The 18,678-nt window shown below is 64.2% G+C and overlaps 2 protein-coding genes across 4 annotated transcripts in view; both read right to left on the reverse strand.

Moving 5' to 3' along the window:
• Positions 1-187: 187 nt before the first annotated feature.
• CACTIN (cactin, spliceosome C complex subunit) lies at positions 188-13,786 on the reverse strand. Its single transcript, XM_030336932.2, has 10 exons — positions 13,580-13,786; positions 10,641-11,124; positions 7,696-7,791; positions 7,076-7,221; positions 6,093-6,255; positions 5,844-5,958; positions 2,751-2,943; positions 2,014-2,136; positions 1,622-1,908; positions 188-1,443 (listed from the first exon to the last, which is right to left on the reverse strand). The coding sequence occupies exons 1-10, from the start codon at positions 13,744-13,746 to the stop codon at positions 953-955; spliced, it is 2,265 nt and encodes a 754-aa protein (XP_030192792.1). The 5' UTR covers positions 13,747-13,786; the 3' UTR covers positions 188-952.
• Positions 13,787-15,820: 2,034 nt separating this feature from the next.
• The window catches only part of PIP5K1C (phosphatidylinositol-4-phosphate 5-kinase type 1 gamma), a 49,616-nt gene continuing 46,758 nt past the window's right edge, over positions 15,821-18,678 (reverse strand). For all 3 annotated transcript variants that reach the window (XM_030336981.1, XM_030336975.1, XM_030336962.1), the window contains one exon: positions 15,821-18,669. In XM_030336981.1, the coding sequence (XP_030192841.1) occupies positions 18,667-18,669 (3 nt within the window). In that variant the 3' untranslated portion in view covers positions 15,821-18,666. The remainder of the gene's footprint in view (positions 18,670-18,678) is intronic.

Consider the following 18,678-nt stretch of genomic DNA (forward strand, 5'->3'; position numbering starts at 1 on the left):
ACAATAAAGCCAACAGTTAAAAACTAAAAAATTAACCAAGAAAAGGTCTCCCTGGCTGTGCTGAGTGCCTGGGTTGCGACGCGCCCGCCGTGGCTCCCCAGGACGTTACCGGCCGGACTGCTGGCTGAGGGGCCGGGGGGGGGGGGGGGGGGGTCGCCGGTCTGCAGAGCTTCTGAAAATCTAGAAGTACTCTAAAATAAAGTGTTTATTAAAAAAACGTGCAACTCCCTGAATAGGCCAATTAGGTGAAAATAAGGTATTTCCCCACACCTTAAAAAAAGTCGTTTTAGAGAAACAACCTAAAATCTTTCCGGGGCGTCCGGGCGGCCGAGGAGCCCAGGTGGGGCTGGCCCCCCTTCCCACGGAGACGTCTCTGTAACAAAACGTTGAAAGACACGGTCCTGGGGCGCCCCCTCCCCCACCGCTGGCAGCGTGTGACCCAGCGGCGGCCGCACCTGTCAGGCCCGCAGAAACGCGGACGCAGCTCCGTGGTGGCCGGGAGAGGATCTCCGGGAGCACGGCTGTCCCAGCGTGGGCGGGGGGTGGGGGGGGGGCACCCGGGCCAGATGGGGGCACCGCAGCTGCACGCACAGAGGCCGGGGAGGCCTGACCCGCACCAGCACCGGGGCGGGGCCGGATGGGGGACCAGAGTGCGGGGGGGGGGGGGGGGGGGTGGTGGGGGGGGTGGGGGTGGGGGTGGAGGGAGGCGGGGTCCCGCAGCCGCCCTGGACTCGCGCTCCCCCCCCCACCCCCCCAAGGCCTGGCACCCCCAGCCCAGGGCAGGTGCCGTGGGGGCAGGGCTCGGGCCTCAGTTCCCCCGGCCCGTCCTGCGTGTGAGGACCCCGGGCCGGCCTGGCCGGCCTGCCTTCCGCTGTCCCAGGCGCGCTCCCCCGGGGAAGGCGGGCGTGGGCGCGGGGAGAGGCGGCGGCCAGCCCGGGAGGGGCCCCGGCCGTCACCGCCGGTAGCGGTAGCGCTTGAAGTGGAACCAGAGCTGGAAGATGCCGTTGGCGAACTGGCAGCGGAAGCCGTGGCGGTGGGAGTACTCCCACTCGCGGTTGACGATCTTGAAGGCGATGTCCTCGTAGGGCGGCCCCGCGTGGAAGCGCAGGGTGGCGAAGTCCTTGTTGTCGGCGCAGGCCTCCAGGAAGTACTCGGGCGTGGAGCGCTTGTCGATGAGGTCGGGGTAGAAGATGTTGAACTTGTAGCCCTGCACGATCTTGGGCGGCGGGTTGTCGAAGTCGTAGTGCGTCTGGTTGTACTTGTTCCACTCGAAGCCCGTGTGCACGCGGTTGAAGAAGCGGGGCTTGCGCGGCCGGTACTTGTCGGCCCACAGGTAGGCCTTGCCGGTCAGCGGCATCTCCACGCTGAACTGCGCCTCGTCCTGGCCCATGCCCTCCTTGGCCCGCCGGAAGAAGATGTCCTCCGCGCTCTCGCTCGCGTCCCCTGCGGGCGGGGCGCGCGTCAGCCGCCCCTCCCGGGCCGCGCGACCTGGTGGTCCCCGACAGCGGGTCCCCCCCCCCTCCCCCGAGACCGGAGGCGGGCGGGGAACCTCTGCGTGCGGGCCCAGGGCCCCCCCCCCCCCCCGGGGGCTCGGGGACGCGTCTCCCCGCGCGGCCCTCACCTGTGACCTGCAGCTGCTGCCGGGACAGCTGCAGGCGCTGCTGGTCCTCGTCGGGCTCCAGCACGTGCGCGTCCAGCGGCAGCTCGTGGGCCGTGAGCAGCCGGGGGCTGTACTTGCCCGCGTCGTAGTCGTCCAGGCTCTGCTGGATCAGGTCCTCCTCCATGAGCACAGCCTCCCCGTCCGCCTCGCCCTCCGCGGGGGCCGCCCCTTCCGCCTCCGGCTCCCCCGAGCCCCCCTCGGAGGAGGAGGGCCCGGGTGGGGTCGGGGCAGGGTCCTCAGGCTCCAGGCTGCGGAGGAGGAGACGCTGAGACGGGAGGGGTCGCGGCGGGGGAGGGGCGGGGCCTGAGGAGGTCCCCGGCTGCGGGGTGGAGGGGGGACCTCGGGCGACCTACCTGTGGCCGGGCGACGGGGGCTCCTGCTTGAGGATGGGGAACAGAGGCTCGCTCTCCACACCCTGTTCCTGCTTCAGCTTGTACAGCTTCTGCCGCAGCACGTCCTGGTGCCGCTCGCGGAGCCTGCAACGCCGGCCGGCGGTCACCCCCACGCCCGGGGCCCTGTCCCCCCCCCCCCCCCCCCGCCGACCTCATGACCCCCTTTCGCTCAGAGAGAGGACCTGGAGCCTGGGGGAGCCGCAGCACCGCCTCCCCCCCCCCCCCCAGGCCAGGGCTGTGGAGGGTGGGGGTGGCTTGGGGCGTCTGGGTCCGGGTTTGGGACTCAAGGCCACAGACCCTGCTGGGAGGACCGAGTCCCTGAACGGGGGACCGGGGGACTCGTGCGCCTCACGAGCCACCGAGCCGGGCTGAACGGCACACGGGACGCGGGGGCGGGGGCGGCGAGGAGAATAAACTTAGAGACGCCGCCGCAGTTAGCAGCACACAGGGCCGTGTTTACACAGCGCGGCCAAACACGCTGAGAATCTGTACACGGACGGTGTGCAGTGGGCAGAAGGCGCGCGGGGTGGGGGGGGGGTGTACAGGGAACAGGGGGCCTGGGGCCCGCGTGACGCCAGCTGACCCCCCCCACCTCCTGCGCAGGCCCCGCCCCCAGCGTGCGTGTCCAGAGGCCGGAGGGGCGGGGCGGCTCCCCAGGGCCCCCGGCGTCAGTGACGCCGGCGTGATGTGACGCTGACCTGGCGCGCGCCATGTGGGCTCGAAGCTGCTGCAGCAGGCTCTCCCAGTAGCCCATGTCCAGGTTGGGGCCCCCGGCCCGGATCTTGCCCTCGATGCCCTGGAAGATGACGTGCAGCTGGCCGTACGTCTTCCCCTTGAAGACCGACTGCACGTCAGAGCTGACCGAGGCGTTGACCCCTTCTCGCCGCTCACCTGCGGGGGGGGGGGGGGGGCGCTCAGCGGGGGGAGGGGGCAGCGGCAGGGCTCCCGACCCTTCCCTTGGCCCACACGGCTCCTCCCCTGACCCTGGCTGGACCCTGGTAACACGGAGCTGGCACGGGGCCGCGGACCCTAGTCGGGAAGGTTCTGAGTGGGGCTGGGGTTGCTGGGCGGACGTTTCTCAGCCTGGCATCCGGCTCTGCCAACTCCCAGCCACCACTGCGCCCCCACCCGCATTGGAAGAGCGAGGAGGGACGGATCGCCCGCCAGCCAGACTGTCAGGAGTTCGGATTTTGCCCTGTTAGTCTCAGCTGTGTCATCTTGGGTAAATAGTTCACGCTCTCTGGGCCTCAGTTTTCCCCAGTAAGGAGAGCAGCTCCTTTCCCAGGCACTGCGGGAAATCCTGACACCGCCCCGGGAAGGCAAGCCCGCCCCTTCTCGGTCCCGTCCAGATTTAGCTGGGGACACAGGGACATGCCCCGGCTCCAGACCGCGAAGCCCCTGAGGGCGGGGCTGGGTGCCACCTGACCCTACCTGCAGCCTCCTTGTTGCTCCTCAAACACACTGAGCCCTGCCCCGGGGCCTTTGCACATACGTTGCTTTCCAGCAGTAACGAGCTCTTCCTCATCCAGCCTGCCTCCCAGACCCCACCAGTCGAGAGCCCTGTGGACCGGGAAGCCTTCCCTGGACCACCAGGTTGCTCCCCTCGGCCTGGATGCCTGATTAGTGGCTTCCCCAGGGCAGGGACCCTGCTGGGCTTCTGACTGCTGCCTCCTAGCCCTGCGAGAACTCGGCGCGCAGCTTCTGGCACGTGCGGGGTGCAAGTGACACGTGCTCCCGGCTAAGAACCGGCTTCTGACACCACGGCCACCACACACTGGCTCCAGCGGAGCTAGGCAACCACCGTGGGCCCCCCGAGTCAGCATCTAGACACTCGTCCCCTCTGCCGACACCTGGATGGCCCCAGGCAGCCCTGTCTCAGACCACACAGACACGTCAGGGCACCGAAACTGCCTCCCGCCGGCAGGGCCGCACCCCGTGCGCACCCCCACAAGCCCTGCTCTGCCACACCGCGGTGTAGAGATCGAGTCGCGGGTTCCGATGCCGCCCGAGCATCCCGCGGGGCCCGACTGGGTCCAGGCGGGGGACGGAGGGCTCTGGGACAGCAGCTTGGGGAGAAGCCACAGGGAATGGTGACGGGGCCCCCCGCCGCAACACCCACACTGCCGCGCACCCACGTACAGGTAGACTTTCCCGTTAAAGACGAAAGAAAAAGCCCAACTGAATTTACAAGCACAACACACAGCACTCTGCGCGTCTCCGGGAACGATCTTGGAAATCAGGCCGAGAAGAGAAACAGAAACACAAGCGCATCTCTGAGGACACCCGGAGCCAGCTGGGACCCCAGCCAGGACAGGGGAGGAGGGACAGTGGACGGAAGGGCCTCCGCTCCGCTGTCACTGAGAGAAGGGAAGTGGCCACAGAAGGGGGCGAATCGGCAGCTGGCAAGAGACGACGGGGGACTCGGCGCAGGGGACCCCCGGCAGGGTGGCCCTCGCTCTTCCACAGCCGGTGGGTCAGGGTCTTCTGTGTCTGGGGAGCGCCCCGCCCCCGTCACCTGGCAGAGCACAGACGTGACCCGTTTCCCGAACTACACGATGTCCGAGAACTTCCCGCCTTCCCCCACAATTTACTGAGGATGGTGTCCCACACGACGAGGGGACAAAGCGCAAGAAAGGGGGACGTGGGGTAGTAAAGAGGGGCTCCAACACGAGAGAGTGAGGAGGCAGTGCGGGGTGATAGACGACGCGCACAGGGACGAGGGGGAAGGAGGCCCGGGGTCGCTGAGGGGACCCTCTGAGGGGTCTGGCCGCCTCGCCAGTTCCGCGGGAGGCCCGGGCCTGGATCTGTGCCCAGAGCCACACCTGTGGCAGTCAGGGCCCTTCCACCCAGAGGTCTACACCCAGGGCCTCACTGCCCCCAAGGGAAATCGCTCCGCACGTTTCCCAGAGCAAAGGATTTCCTTCTTTCTCCAGAAGTTACTGCAGGATGTGCTGGCTGAGAGGGCGCAGGGAAACAAAACAGCACTTAAACAAACATGACGAAAGACATTCCTCCTTTTCCTAAGAGGAAGCCATCCCCCCAACCTGGGCTGAGCCACAAGGGCATTTACATGGGCCTGGGGGAGGGGTGGGGGGCAGGCACTCGAGGCCCCTGGGGGTGGAAGGGGTGGAAGAGGGAGGAGCACGGTCGGTCATCAGCTTCTAGAACAGGGGTCTCACCCAGGGTGATCCTGCCCCCAGGGGACACCAGGTGATGTCTGGGGACATCTGTGGCTGTCACGACTGGGGGGGCTCCTGACAATGGGGGGGGGGTCAGGGCCCAGGACGACCCTCCCCCACCCCCCGAGGGTCACCTCCCTGGACACCGCGCGGAACCCTCTGGAGGGAAAGGAGAGCGAATTAGGAAAGCACAGCAGATTCAAGAGACCGGGGCTCTAGGGGCTTCCCGCACAAGTGGACAAGCGGGGTGCCGCCCTCCCTCGAACACACCAAGCTTCTGGCAAAAACCTGAAACCGAACAAAACAGGCCCCTGCTGGCGCCACTCCCGGGAAGCCCAGCGCAGACGCTAAGCGATCTTTGAAGGAAGGGAGCCCCCGCCCTGGGCTGAGCCCCCCACCTGAGGGGGAGCCGCGGGGGCCAAGCTCCTGCCGCTCCTGCCGCAGCCCGCCGCTGCCCCCTGGTGGCTCCCGGAGAGGCCTGGAAGATCCCTGATGGGGAAACCGAGGCAGGCGGAGAGCCCCGGGCTCAGACAGCTCCCAGCGCGCCGGCGCCCAGATACGGGCCCCCCAAGAGCATGGCGGGCGCTCTCTGGTCGCGCTGCGCGGGGCTACCTGGGCCCTTGCCCGAGGCCTCCAGCTTGCGGAGCTTGGCGATCTCGTCCTCCGTGATGGTGGTCATGTCCCGCCAGAAGTCCGCGTTCTTGCCCTGCTCCAGCTCCATGTACACCTGGAGGCGGAAGGTACGGAGGGGCGGTGAGGGGCGGTGAGGCGCGGGAGGGGGGTGGGAGGGGGAGGAGGGGGGTGGGGGGGAGGGGGAGGAGGGGGGTGGGGGGGAGGGGGAGGAGGGGGGGCGGGCAGCACCTGGATGTCCTCCAGCAGGTCCTCCATGTCCGCGACGGTGAGGCCGTTGAGGAAGGTGTAGGGCTCGTGCATCTCCACGGCCAGGTCATCGTCCTCGGCGCTGATGTACTTGGCCAGCAGGTCGATGGGCTTGGCCCTCCCGTCCCGGATGCGGATCTTGGAGCTGCCGGGGAGCAGGGAGGTGGCGTCAGAGCCCAGGAGGCCCCCCTCCCCACCTCCTGAGGACCCTGCTTCGGGGGGGGGGGGTGGCTCGTGTGGGCGCCAGGGGAAGAGCCTGGCCTGCAGGGGGTGGGGGACAAGGAGGTCTTCTCGGAAGAGGGGGCATTGGGCGGTCGGAAGACACAGGCCGGGGCCAGAGGGGCAGAGAAAGGTCTGAAGCATCAGTGCCACACCCAGGGGGACGCGGGTCAGAAACGGACACGTGTTCTACCCCAGGGGAGCCCCGGAACCAGGTAGGTCCGAGCCCCGGGGGCTGGTGCAGCTGGTGGGCAGCAGGACAGAGGGGCTGGGAGCAGACTCCTGGTGCACACGTGCCACCGAGGCTCAGACACCTGCCGTGCGGCCTCAGGCGTTCCCCTGCCCCCAGGAACCTCGTGTTCCCCGTCTGTAAACGGGGCTGATGAGCACGTGGCCCCGCGGGCTGCAGCGTGCAGAGGGAGGGCCACGGTCGGTACCGCGAGGGGCCCGGCACCTCGCTCAGCTCGTGTGGCACCGCGACACGGAGCAAGGATCATTCGGAGGTCTCCTCGGCACACGACTCAATGCGGGAGACCGGGGGAGATGGGGGGGGGGCATCAGTGACAGGCTGGAGGGAGGAGCAAACAGGAAGTGGTGCACGCAGCAAGGGGCAGGCAGGGACTCCCCGGGGAGGCAGCGGGTGGAAATCCGAAGGGCGGGAGGTTGCAAGCGGAGCAAAGGGCCCGTGCAAAGGCCCCGGGGCAGACGGGGCTCCGGGCGGGGGCGGGGGCGGGGGCGGGGCGCACCGCAGCTTGGCCTGCTGCAGGTGGAAGTGGTCCTCCTGCTCCTCCCACGTCTTGAAGTGCTCGGCCTCCTTCTCCCGCTGCAGCATCTCCAGCTCCTGCTCCCGCATGGCCTTCTCCCGCTCCCGCTCCAGCCGCAGCTGCTTCACCTGCAGGCGCATGGGGAGGGCGGGGTGCTGCAGGCGGGCCTGCCCCGCACCCTCTGGGGCCACGGGGGACCCTGGGGTCCGGAGTGGGACTACAGCCCGGGCCTGGCCCCGGCCCTGGACGCGGACCGGCCAGGGAAGCCCGAGGCCTCAGACGGACCCTAGGGCCGAGGAGCTTCTTTCTGCTGGAGACGCGGCAGCCAGGAGCAGCCGAGACCACTCTGCCCCCCCCCCCCCCCCCCGAAGGAGGCGTCTGAGAGCAAGGCCCAGAAGTCTCGGGGCCCTCGGAGAGGTGGAGGAGACGGCTTGTCGGAGACGCAGCCCGCACCCCTGGATCCAACCGTGTCTGAAGCCAGCCTGCCCGGGGGTTTCTGTGTCCGCCCACCGGGTCGGTCCTTCACTCAAGCCGGGGAGGGCCAGCCTCAGGCCCTCGCGAGGGAAGGCCCGGCCCGTGCAGGCCTCCAGGGGCAGCCCCACCTTCTGCAGCTCCAGGCGATTGTCCTCCTGGATCCTCTTGTTCCGCTCCTTCAGCTCCTTCTCCTCCAGGTGGCCGATCCCCTTCTTTTCCAGGGCCTGGAAGGGCCAAGCACATGCCCGCTGAGCAGACACGCCTCCGTCCCGCCTTCCCGGGCGCCGCCCCGGGGTCCTCTGTGCCGCCCCCTCCAAGATCCAGACGCGGATCCGGCAGGCCGAGCGGCGGCTTTGCAGGTAAGGGGGCCCGGCCCCGAGGAGCGACGTGCCTGCGGCCACAGCGCCCTGACTTCCTCCGAAGACGCAGCCCCCTTGGCGTTCCCAGAACCAGCGCGACAGGACCGCTTAGAGCAGCCTCCGGCACGGGCAGCACCTGCAGTAACGTGCAGCGGGGAGGTGGCCGCCCGCCCCGGGGGCTCCCGAGCGTCACTCACGGGAGCACCCCACCCGGGACCTGCCAGGCTGCCGCACGCAGAAGACCGGCTGGGCCAGCTCGGGGTGCTCACGCCCTCGGCAGGTCCGACGCCCGATGCGAGCGGGCAGGGGCGGGACAGCGCCGGAAAGCCCGCGTCGCTAGGAGGGGCACTGTGGTCCCCGTGCTCACCGACCCCTGGGACACCACGCCCCACAACAAACACTCCTTCCCCGTGTCCTCACCTCCTGGAGGGCGCTCGGGGCGCAGGGTCTGCAGACCCCTCGAGGACTCCGACATCACAGCTGCTGCCCTAGCCGGGTGCCAAGCCCGCACTTCCGGATGAGCGCTCCCCCACCGACCCGGCTCCGAGGGCTGTTCGAGGACGCCCCCCGCCCCCCCCCCCCCCACACACACATACCTGCGCTGCCTGGTTTGGGGCCACCCCTTGACGCCCGTGCCACCCCCTGGCCTCCCCAGCCTCAGCCTGGGCTGCCGCCTCAGGCGTTAACGGTGACCGGACTTCTCGCCCCTACGGCCACGCAGAACGGCGGCCCAGGGCACGGACGCAAAGCTGGATGGCCCGGTTCCAATCATGCTCCGTCACTCACCACGGGAGACCTCGGGTGGCCGCGGCAGGGAGAGTCGGCTCACGGAGAGCGCTGTGAGCAAGGCCGGGCACAGAGCGCGTGCTGATGCTCGGCACCGCGCCTGCCCACTCCGCCAGCCCGTGGCCCCGGGACGGGGGGACAAGCGCGTGGTGCTGCCCAAACCGTGGGCCTGTCCGGAGAGGCCTCAGAGGCTGAGCGGGGGCCGACCCCCCACGTGCTTGTCACAGGAGGGGCCGATGGCCTCCCGTGGGGCCAACTCCCCAGGGCCTCTGCGGCTCCAAGAAACACTAGGGAAAATGTCTGAGCACACGCGCGTGCAAATCACACCAAGCTCGCTCATTTGACGCTCACTGAGTGCCGACCGTGAGCCAGGCTCTGGGGACACAGCTTGCCCTGTGGAGCTCACGGCCTGGCAGGAATCACACGTTACGGATCAGACCCCGTGTTTAGATGTCAGCTTCGCAACGACACCTCTCTGGACCCACTTTTTTAATTTTTGGATGAGTGAGCGCAAATGGGGGAGAGGGGCTGGGGAGGGGGAGGGAGGGAGGGAGAGAGAGAATCTCAAGCGAGCGCCACGCTCAGGGCAGAGGCCTACTTGGGCTCGATCTCATGACTGTGAAATCATGACCTGGGTCGAAATCAGGAGTCGGGTGCTCAACCAGCTGAGCTACACAGGTGCCTCATGGCTTGACTTATTCTACTTTTAATGTTTATGTTACGTTTGAGGGGGAGAAAGAGAGGGGGAGAGAGAGGGGAAGAGAGAGGAAGGGAATGCACACTCACGAGTTGGGAGAGGAAGAGGGAGAGGAAGACACAGGACAGCAGAGAGTCCGACGTGGGGCTTGAACTCACGAACTCACAAGCCGTGAGATCGTGACCTGAGCCGAAGTTAGACGCTCAACCGCCTGAGCCCCCCACGCGCCCCGGGACTGGCTGATTTCAAACTACAGCCAGGGCATCCCGACACCTGCCTGCCTTCTCTCCTCTGCGCGCTCTGCTAATCTGCTTCTCGACAGGCTCTCCCCCACGAGACGGCTGGCTCCGCGGGGATCTCTCTCCTGCTCGCTGACGCCCGCCAGGGCCCACACGGCCTCCAGCACCAGCGGGCGCACGGCACACGTTTGCTAGTAAAGTGCTAGGGAGGGCGAGGCCGCGCCCAGAGGAAGAGCACCCGTGGGGCCGAGGGGGCCGGGCAGGCCCTCAGAGGCGGGAACGGGTGAGCTGAGATCCTCAGGAAGGAGAAAGAACCAGCCAGAGAAAGAGGTGGGGACGGTCCCGGGTCGGGGAATGGCGAGCACAGGCGCCCCGAGGTGGGCTGTGTGTTCGAGACAAAGGCAAGAGACGGTGCCTGGAGCGCATGCGGTGAGCGGCGGACCCCTGGCATCTGACCGTGGCCGCCTGCTCTCGCCCCCCCAGGCCCTCCCTGCCCCCTCTCACCCCCGACGAATGGGTGCTGGGTTAGCGTGAAGCTATGTCCAAAAAGATCCGTCCATTCACCGGCCCGGGAACCCGTGGAGATCTTTAGAACAGGGTCTCTGCGGGTGTAATTAGTTAAGACGAGGTTACGTGGGACCTAAACAGTCTCCAAGCTGATGACTGGTGTCCTCGGAAGAAGGCAGAGAGCGGGACACAGAGGCACAGGGCGCAGAGGCGCAGCCTCCAGGGCTGGGAGGGAGGGAACGCCCGTGCTCTCAGTCGCAAGCGCGCGCGAGGCGGGACTGGCGGGTAAGGGACCGTGTGTGACTTTCGTCGAGAACGAGGTGTTGGCGACGGGGACCACGGAGCATCTGTAACCGGAATCCCGCCTTGGGCGAGCGACGCAAAGGCCCCAGAGGCCGGGGCTCGTGAGCGCGCGTGCGGACGGAAGACACCCCTGAGGGCAGCGACCCACCCGGGCCGCGCGCCGGGCGCCGCCCCGGACTCACCTTGTTCCAGATGAAGGTGCCCAGGAGGTTGTTGTCGCCGAAAGGGTTGTCGGTGTTGGTGTAGCCCATGTACTCCTCCCCCCAGCCCATCTTCTCCCGCTTCTTCCTCTCCTTGGCCTCCTTCTTGGCCAGCCGCCGGGCCCGCTTCTCCTCGGGGGTCTCGAAGGCCTTCATCAACTCCTCCTGCTGCTTCCGCTCCTCCCGCAGCCGCAGCCGCTCCTGCAGGCTGTGCTGGTGGCTCAGGGCCGCCGCCGCCTCCCGAGGGCTCTGGGAGCGGTCCGGGGAGGCCGAGCCGGACGCCGAGGAGCCCGGGGACCAAGAGCGCGTCCGCCGCCGGCGGGCCCACCGGCCCCCCTGCTGCTCCTGGCGCTCGTCATCGGAGTCAGACTGGGAGGACCGGCCCCGTGAGCGCCAGCGTGGGGGCAGCGGACTCCGGCTCTGCCGCCTTCGCCGCCGCCGCCACCGGTGTTCGTCCGAACCCGACCTGGGGAGGGAACCCGCAAAGGTGCGCTCGCCGCCAGTCTTTTGTTCGGCAGGTGTTCACTGAGCCCCTGCTATGCCAGGCGCCGTTCTAGGTTCTGGGGACACAGCGGTGACCAGCAGTGCCACCCACGGCCCCCGCCTTTGGGAGGCTCACGTCAACAGATAAACACGCAGCGTGACCCTCGGCAGTGCCACGAGTCACAAAGAAGAGTGACTGAGCGTTAGTGGATGGAGATCTGAGGAGGCAACTGGACGATGTGGGGGAGGGGGCCACAGGGGGAAAGTGATCTGGGCAGCAGTCACAGCAAGAGCAAAGGCCCTGGGGCAGGAATTTACTCGGCGTGTTCAAGAAGCAGTGTGGAGGCCCATGTGGCTGGAGAAGAGCGTGAACAGGGGGGGAGTGAGGAAGGAAGGGAGGGCAGCGAGGCAGGCTGGGGCCAGACGGCACAGAAGCTCTAAGTGGAGGAACCAGAGGACCTGATCTGTCCAAGGCGACAAGAGAGAGCTTACAGGAGAAGGTGGTGTCTACACTGGTCCCGCAAGCTGGGCGAGAGGGAACTGGAGTAAGCGTCTCGGGACTGAAGAGCCAGGGAAAAACACCGGGCAGGGGATGGAATGTGCGAGCCCTAGAGATAGATTCTTTAATGCTCAGGGCCCTTTGAACGTGTACAGCAACAACCGAATCTCTTCATTTTGTTAAATGCCCCACCTATGAAGCTCGGTGAAAAAGCCTACGCCCTGGAAACCAATTTCTCGGGAGTCCCTACACGCAGACTACGCATCCGGTCAAATTTTTATAAACCACATCGACTCGAATTACAGACCCAGGATGGCTGATTCTTGTAACTCAAACACCAGAAAACAGCAAACGAAAAACATGCAGGCATGACAAGGCTTCCTGCTGTACGTGAACCAGCGGGGAAAAACACCAACACCAGGGACCCCAACCAGGGTCAGCAAGCATTCTCTGTAAAGAGCCAGACAGTCTAGGACACCACTGTGCTGTCCCTACTGCAGAAGCAGCCCCGGACAGACAGGAACAAAGGGACATGGCTGGGTCCCAATACACTTTCACTTGTGCACGCCAAAACCTGAATATATTCGGAGATCTCATACAATTTCCACGTCATGAGATACTACTTTTGACTTCTTCCTCACCATTTCAATACGTAAAAACTGGGGCGCCTGGGTGGCTCAGTCAGTTAAGCGTCCGACTTCGGCTCAGGTCATGATCTCCCCATTCCTGAGTTCGAGCCCCACATCGGGCTCTGCGCTGACAGCTCGGAGCCTGGAGCCTGCTTCCGTTTCTGTGTCTCCCTCTCTTCCTGCCCCTCCCCTGCTCGCCCTTTGTCAGTCTCTCTCTCTAACAACAAACATTAAAGAAAAAAAATAATAAAAACGTAAAAACTATTCTTGGTTCACAGGCTATGGAGTCTTGGAGTCACAGGCTTGTAACTTTTTGGAATTCTTGGGTTGCAATGATCTTAGGAGACTCAAAAAAGGAAAAACCACCTTCTCAAATGTAGAGGGAAATCAACCATGTCTGACTACAGCCACTCTGGCCATGGGGTGAACAGGCCAAGGGACGGGAGACTGGGCATGCTGGGAAAGCCCCCATGGAGATCTTGAGGAAACCTGGGCCACAGTGGGGCAGGGACTGGCCTGAACGTCACGGGTCACATCCCGGGACCTAGGTCTGGAAGTTGGTCCCTGGCACCGTTCTCGTCCCTCTATGCGGGAGGAGACTCCAGTCAAATGTGGACAGGTGTCCCATGTCCAAAAGAAAGGGGCTGCTGGCCGCGTGGAAGCTGAGACCCAGGTCCCAGGAGTCAACCCAGTCCTGCCTCCTGTCATCAACAGTTCTTTCGTCTGACACCCACTTCCAAGAGCAAGTGTTGCCGCCCCGACTCATGAATTCCCTCTCAGACCTACCCATTTCCCCACCGAGCCTCCCACTGCCTCCTCTCTGACAGCCACCGCCGTCTGTTGCCTAGACAACTGCACCGTCCTCCTCCTCCTCCCCCTCCCCGTTGTCATTCCAGCCAGCCTCCTCAGTCGCCTTTTCTACGCGAAAACCGGAGGAAGTTCCACAAAGTCAGTCAGACCCCATCGCTCTGCTCAAAAACCTCCCCCATGGCTCCCTACCTGCCTCCGAGTAACGGCCAACCCCGTCACCACGGCACACTAAACTGCACGATCCGGTCTCCTCTTACCGCCCCGACCTCGTCTCCTACTCCCCTTCCCGTCCCGCCTCGCTCGCTGCGCTCCTTCCGTTCCCTCCGACCACCAGGTGCCCTGCCTGGAACGCCGCTCGCCTTCCTTTCGCTGCCTGGCGAACTGCGACTCGTACTCGGACGTCCCCTTCTCCAGGGAGCCCTCTCTGACTAATCCGTGGGTCTCTGGCTCCCCGAGGGCGGGAGCCGGATCCCCAGCGCTGTTCACGCAGAGACCCCTACCTGCGCTCCCGGCTCTGCCGCCTCCGCCTGCGCCGTACTTCGTCGTCCCGGCGCCGGCGGTCTCGCCGCTCATGGCTCCCGCTCCGACTTCGGCTCCGACTCCCGCTCCGTTGCCTGCGGCCCCTGCGACCAGCCGACCGCGAGCGCGAGCGTGTGTCCCGACCCATCAGCTGAGACGGTGGCGGCAGAGCTGACACAAATATCCGGGGCCTGCGCCGGGGGCCTTCTTCCCCTGCGGCGCGCGCCTGGCTGCCCCGTCCGCGCCTGAGCCGGGAGATGGAAACCTATCTCGCCGCCCCATCCCGCGGGGACTCCGACTCCCCGTAACTTCCCTACTGCCCTCAAACGTGGCCCGCGTGACGGACTTCTGCCGGACTTTCGTCTCCGGGGTTGGGGGCTCGCCCTTTAGGCAGTGCTAGGGGTAGCCCCACGTGGGTCCTCGCGCCTTGGTGGGGGGCGGGGCTAGGGGCCGTGGGCGGAGCCAGAGCGAACCAGGAACTGCGAGCGGGGCGGAGCCTGGGGAGGCGGGACCAAGAACAATGGGCTCCGAGGGAAAGTGGAGCCGACGTGGGCGGGGCCCCCAGGGAGGGATCAAGAGGAGGCGTGGTCTGGGGGCGGGGCCAGGGGAGGCCAGCCACGCTAGCGAGGTCTCAAGCCGGTGCCGGCGTGAAGCTGCGAGGTCGTCGGTTGAGTCCAGACTGCTCCGGAAGGCGACGGAAGGCGACGAATTGAAACCAGGTCGGAGAATGAAGAGCCTTGAGGCTGGGCCGACCCTTGAGAGCGACCATCATATTCCATCGCTCGAAACGAATACCTATGTGTTTCAAGGGTTAAGTTAAAAAAAAAAAAAAAACTTGGATAACTCCACGAATTAAACGTCAACCCATTTTACAGACAGTAAAAACTGGGGCTCAGAGATGGAAAGTCACTTCAATAAGCAGTGCCCCCACAGCCCCAACGAGGCAACAGGGAGCTGGGATCTGAACTAGGTTGGTGCAGCTTTGTTCTGTGGGTGCCGGGGTGTCACAGGAGGGCTCTGAGCAGGGACAGATGGGCTGGGGGCGGGGGGGGGCACGCTGGTGGAGTCCCTGCTGGACTCGTGAGGAGGATGGACCACAGCAGGCAGGTCTGGAAGACCCTGAAGTCCTGTTCCAAGCTCCCCCAGCCCACCCCAGAGGATGGTACTTGATATTCTAGTTGGAAGCTCTTCAAATGTTTGTCTTGGGAGTACTTCATGACATCGTCCTAAATGCTAGCTTTGCATGCTCTGCTTGGAGCCAAGGCGCAGAGTGGGGCTGCTGGTGGGGAGGACTTTCAGAAGACCACCTCTTGATAACAAACCTGCTTTTCATGGGATGTGGACTAAGGTGGGGGGGGGGTCTGGCCTTGTAACTTTGTTTTTTTAATTTTTTTTTTAACATTTATTTATTATTGAGAGACAGAGCATGAGCAGGGGAGGGGCAGCGAGAGAAGGAGACCCAGAATCCGAAGCAGGTTCCAGGCTCCGAGCTGTCAGCACAGAGCCCGACGCGGGGCTCGAACTCACAAACCAAGAGATCATGACCTGGGCTGAAGTCGGACGCTTAACCAACTGAGCCACCCAGACGCCCCTGGCCTTGCAACTTTCAAAATGCACATGTATCTTTGACAGTATCTGAACACTAATCTTCGAACATTACAAACGGGACCTTTCAAAGCAGCGTTTCTTGGATTGGAAATCCTGGACAAATACTTTTGCTATAAAAGGGGTCCATGCATTACTCAACTTGAGCAAGTTTGGCAGAACGAATGCAAACTCTGGGGAGTGTTTGTTCTTTTACGCTGGGCTGCACTGATGTCAGAAAATTATACAAGTTTTCTGAGTTGAACTGGAACGCCCAAGCAGGCCACGGCTATTAAGGCATCTAGGTCCTGTTGTTACTTAAAACAATTTTTTTTTTAACGTTTATTTATTTTTGAGACACAGAGTGCTACGAGGGGAGGGGCACAGAGGGAGACACAGAATGTGAAGGAGGCTCCTGGCTCTAAGCTATCCGCACAGAGCCGGACGCGGGGCTCGAACCCACGGACCGCGAGATCATGACCTGAGCTGAAGTGGGACGCCCAACTGACCGAGCCAATCAGGCGCCCCATTCCTGTTATTTTAAATCTTACCAAGGTTTCCTTCTGCTCTCGTTCAAAGTCAGTTCTCACGTTCTCAAGCAGACCGCCGGCACGCACAGAGGCAAAGAGAACGAGGGCTGATGCTTATTACCCGATTTATTAGAGAGATCTCTCCAACGTAAAAAGAAGGAGGGGTGGCGGGGATGGGGAGCGGGGGTCCAGGGCTGCATATGTTATTTGGGGCCAGCAGCGGCTGCACAGTTACAGAGGTGCCCACGGCTCTGGGTTTGAGCGAGACGGCATTCTGTGCCCGATGAGGCCGCGCTCCAGATTGTCACACACCAGACCATAGGGGCTGAGCACACGGAACCCCCTGAGAGAATTAAGACACACGAGGTTTGCAGTTTCGTTGTTTTGAAATCAGTTCGACCATAAAAACGAGATGGGGGCGGGGCAGGCGATGCAACTGAGCCACCAGAGAAAAGGCGGCGGAGGGCGTTGACCCGCAGTGCGGACCCAGGGGCTGCAGCGACAGTACCATGGCAAGGGACCCCAACCGGAAGGGGAGTATTGCACTGAGCCAAGTGGTGGAGGGAGGGGGCGAGGCTGGACAGAGGCCAGCGAGGGCTCTCAGGAAGTTGCACCTAGACAGTCTCAGGAAATGCCTTTCTTTTGCACAGACTGCCAGCCAGCGCTCAGGCTCTCAGCTCTCAGGGACTGCAGCCATCAGAGATGAGCCAGGAGGGGAGACAGGGTGTCGCCACGAAGGAATTTAGATTCCTGTGCTGGGGGTGGGGGGGTGGGTGACAGCTGGCTGGGTCCAGAGCCTTCCTCTGGGTGGGGGTGGGAGCTGGGAAAGGCCATGAATTTGCTACACATTATAAATAAAGTCTTGCCTTCCTGCCCCCTGCCCGGAAAGTAAGCAAACCCCTCCCATCGGCACAGTCTGCAGGCCACGCTAGCATCCACGTGACAGTTCTCTGAAAAGGGACAAAGGATGCAACCAGCACAAAACAGGTCTCCAAGGGGGTCTTAGTGACCTGCACAAGAATAGAAACGTCGTGATATCCAGGAGGCTTGCAAACTTCTCTTGTATCAGCGTCCCAGCAATGCCTTTGTCCCGCGATTCAGGAAAGCCCAAGGGGGCCAGCAGGGCTCCCCCGCTCCCTCCTGAAGCTCCAGGTGGCTGAGCGCGCCCTGGACACGGGGCGCGCTGCTCCGGGACAGTGCCTGCTGCTCTGGTCATCCCCGCAGAACTCACATCCGTGCCCGGGCACGGGCTCTGACACCGGCTTCCGGGTGACACAGTGGTCCTTGTTAGTCATCAAGGTCTGAGATGCAGCTCCGGACCTCTGTCTGCTCCGCCGTCATCCCCTTGATGGGAAGGGGTAGGGATGGACCGGCGACTTGCGGCATGCAGCCAGGGCACCCGCAGACAGATGCTGGTCTGAGATCCAGGAGAGGACGCTTCCCAGGGTCTGGACAAAGGCTCCTTGGGCAAGAGGGAGAGGACATAGTTTTGCTTCTAATCCGGGACACCCACAGGCTTGTTGTGACGGGTCGTCTGAGGGCTGCATGCTGGCACGTCCCGGGAGCCCCTGTGCCAGCAGCTAGGGGACAGCCCCCAGCACGCAACCCGGTTCTCCAGGGAGGAGCGGACAGCAGCCAGGCCAGCAGGCTCCCTCCAGGTGCACGACGCGAGCCGGGTGAGGGGACACGAGGGCAGGCGAGGGGTCCACACAGGGAACGGCAAACTATGCAGCTCAGCAGGTTCTCCACCAGGGAGGCCAGGGCTGGGAGAAACTCTTCCAGGCGAGGCTTCGAGCGAGCCAGCCAGTGGGGGGCAGAGTGGGCAGGGGGAAGCCACCCCGACTGTGTCACCTTTCGAGAGGTGGGAGTGCATTTGTGCGGGGGCAGGACAGACCCTGCGATGCTGTTGGCTCCCACCGTCCCCTCTGGACACGATGGGGTCTCTGAGCCCGGAAGGGGCTGCCCCTGCTGAAGATGACAAACTAGAAAATTTTTTGTTTTTCACGAAGAATTTCTTCTCTTGTCGTTTAACTCACAGATGCATCGCTGTCTTAAAAAACAAACAAACAAACAAACAAACAAACACCCATCCCAGTCCTGGGGGGCCTGGAACTGGACAGCTGGGCAGCCTGACCATGGGGGGGACCCCTGTGCCAGGATGTGATCTCCGGAAGTCCCACGGCCTGGGGCCCAACGTCTCCCTTCGCTTGGGCCCCTCTTCTGGACAGTGAGCAGGCCGCGTGGGGACCACAGGGAAGCCCACCGTCCTGAGCTCTGGCGAGAGGGGCGGCCGCCGGCCATTCCTACTCACAGGTCAGCTGGCAGGCAGATGGTGGGAAACAGATGCAGAGATTACAGGCATCAGCGGGGTGGAGAGCCCCCGCCCCCCAGACCACCGGTCGGCCACCCCCAAGGGCGGGTGTCACGTGCCTGGCCGCAACACCTAGCCAGGGGGGCCTGTGGTCCCAGGCACCGGCGGGGACTCCGTGGTCCTTCCCTCCTCGGCGCCCCCGTCCAAGCGGAGAGGCGGAGCCTCGGAGTGTGGGTTTCAGCCTGGGTGACCGGCCCCCCTCAGAGGGCGCCAGGTCCCCGAAGCCAACTGGCCTCGTTCTCTCGGCGAGACACATTCAAGCACAGCAAAGAACCACAAGGTGCGGTGGGGTGGTTTCTCTTCTTTTCCCATCACGTCCTTTTTTTTTTTTTTTTTTCCTTTTTTATCTTTTTCTAAAAAAGCACACGTGTGCTGCCGTCTTTGTGCAAAGAGTAAGGACCCAAAATAAATACATGATCGGACACTCAGGGAGGTTCACAGTCTCAACAGGCGTAGGTAGTAGACGGGAGCTGGGGGCCGCGGCCGTCGTGGAGCGAGGTCCGGCGGGCGGGCGGGCGGCGCCTCCGGGAAGCAGCCAGGGCGGCAGCGAGCGCTCGGCTCTGGGTCGGTGACTGCATAGAAATTACTGCGAAAG

Source organism: Lynx canadensis, chromosome A2, assembly GCF_007474595.2.
Source record: "Lynx canadensis isolate LIC74 chromosome A2, mLynCan4.pri.v2, whole genome shotgun sequence".
NCBI classification, from domain to species: Eukaryota; Metazoa; Chordata; class Mammalia; order Carnivora; family Felidae; genus Lynx; species Lynx canadensis.

Excerpts from the sequence above, each read along its gene's own strand:
- CACTIN (XM_030336932.2), bottom strand. The coding sequence starts at position 13,746 with ATGGGTCGGGACACACGCTCGCGCTCGCGGTCGGCTGGTCGCAGGGGC. Across the intron at positions 11,125-13,579 it reads CGGCAGAGCCGGGAGCGCAG|GTCGGGTTCGGACGAACACC; the intron begins GTAGGGGTCTCT and ends TTCCCTCCCCAG. Across the intron at positions 7,222-7,695 it reads ATCGCCTGGAGCTGCAGAAG|GTGAAGCAGCTGCGGCTGGA; the intron begins GTGGGGCTGCCC and ends ATGCGCCTGCAG.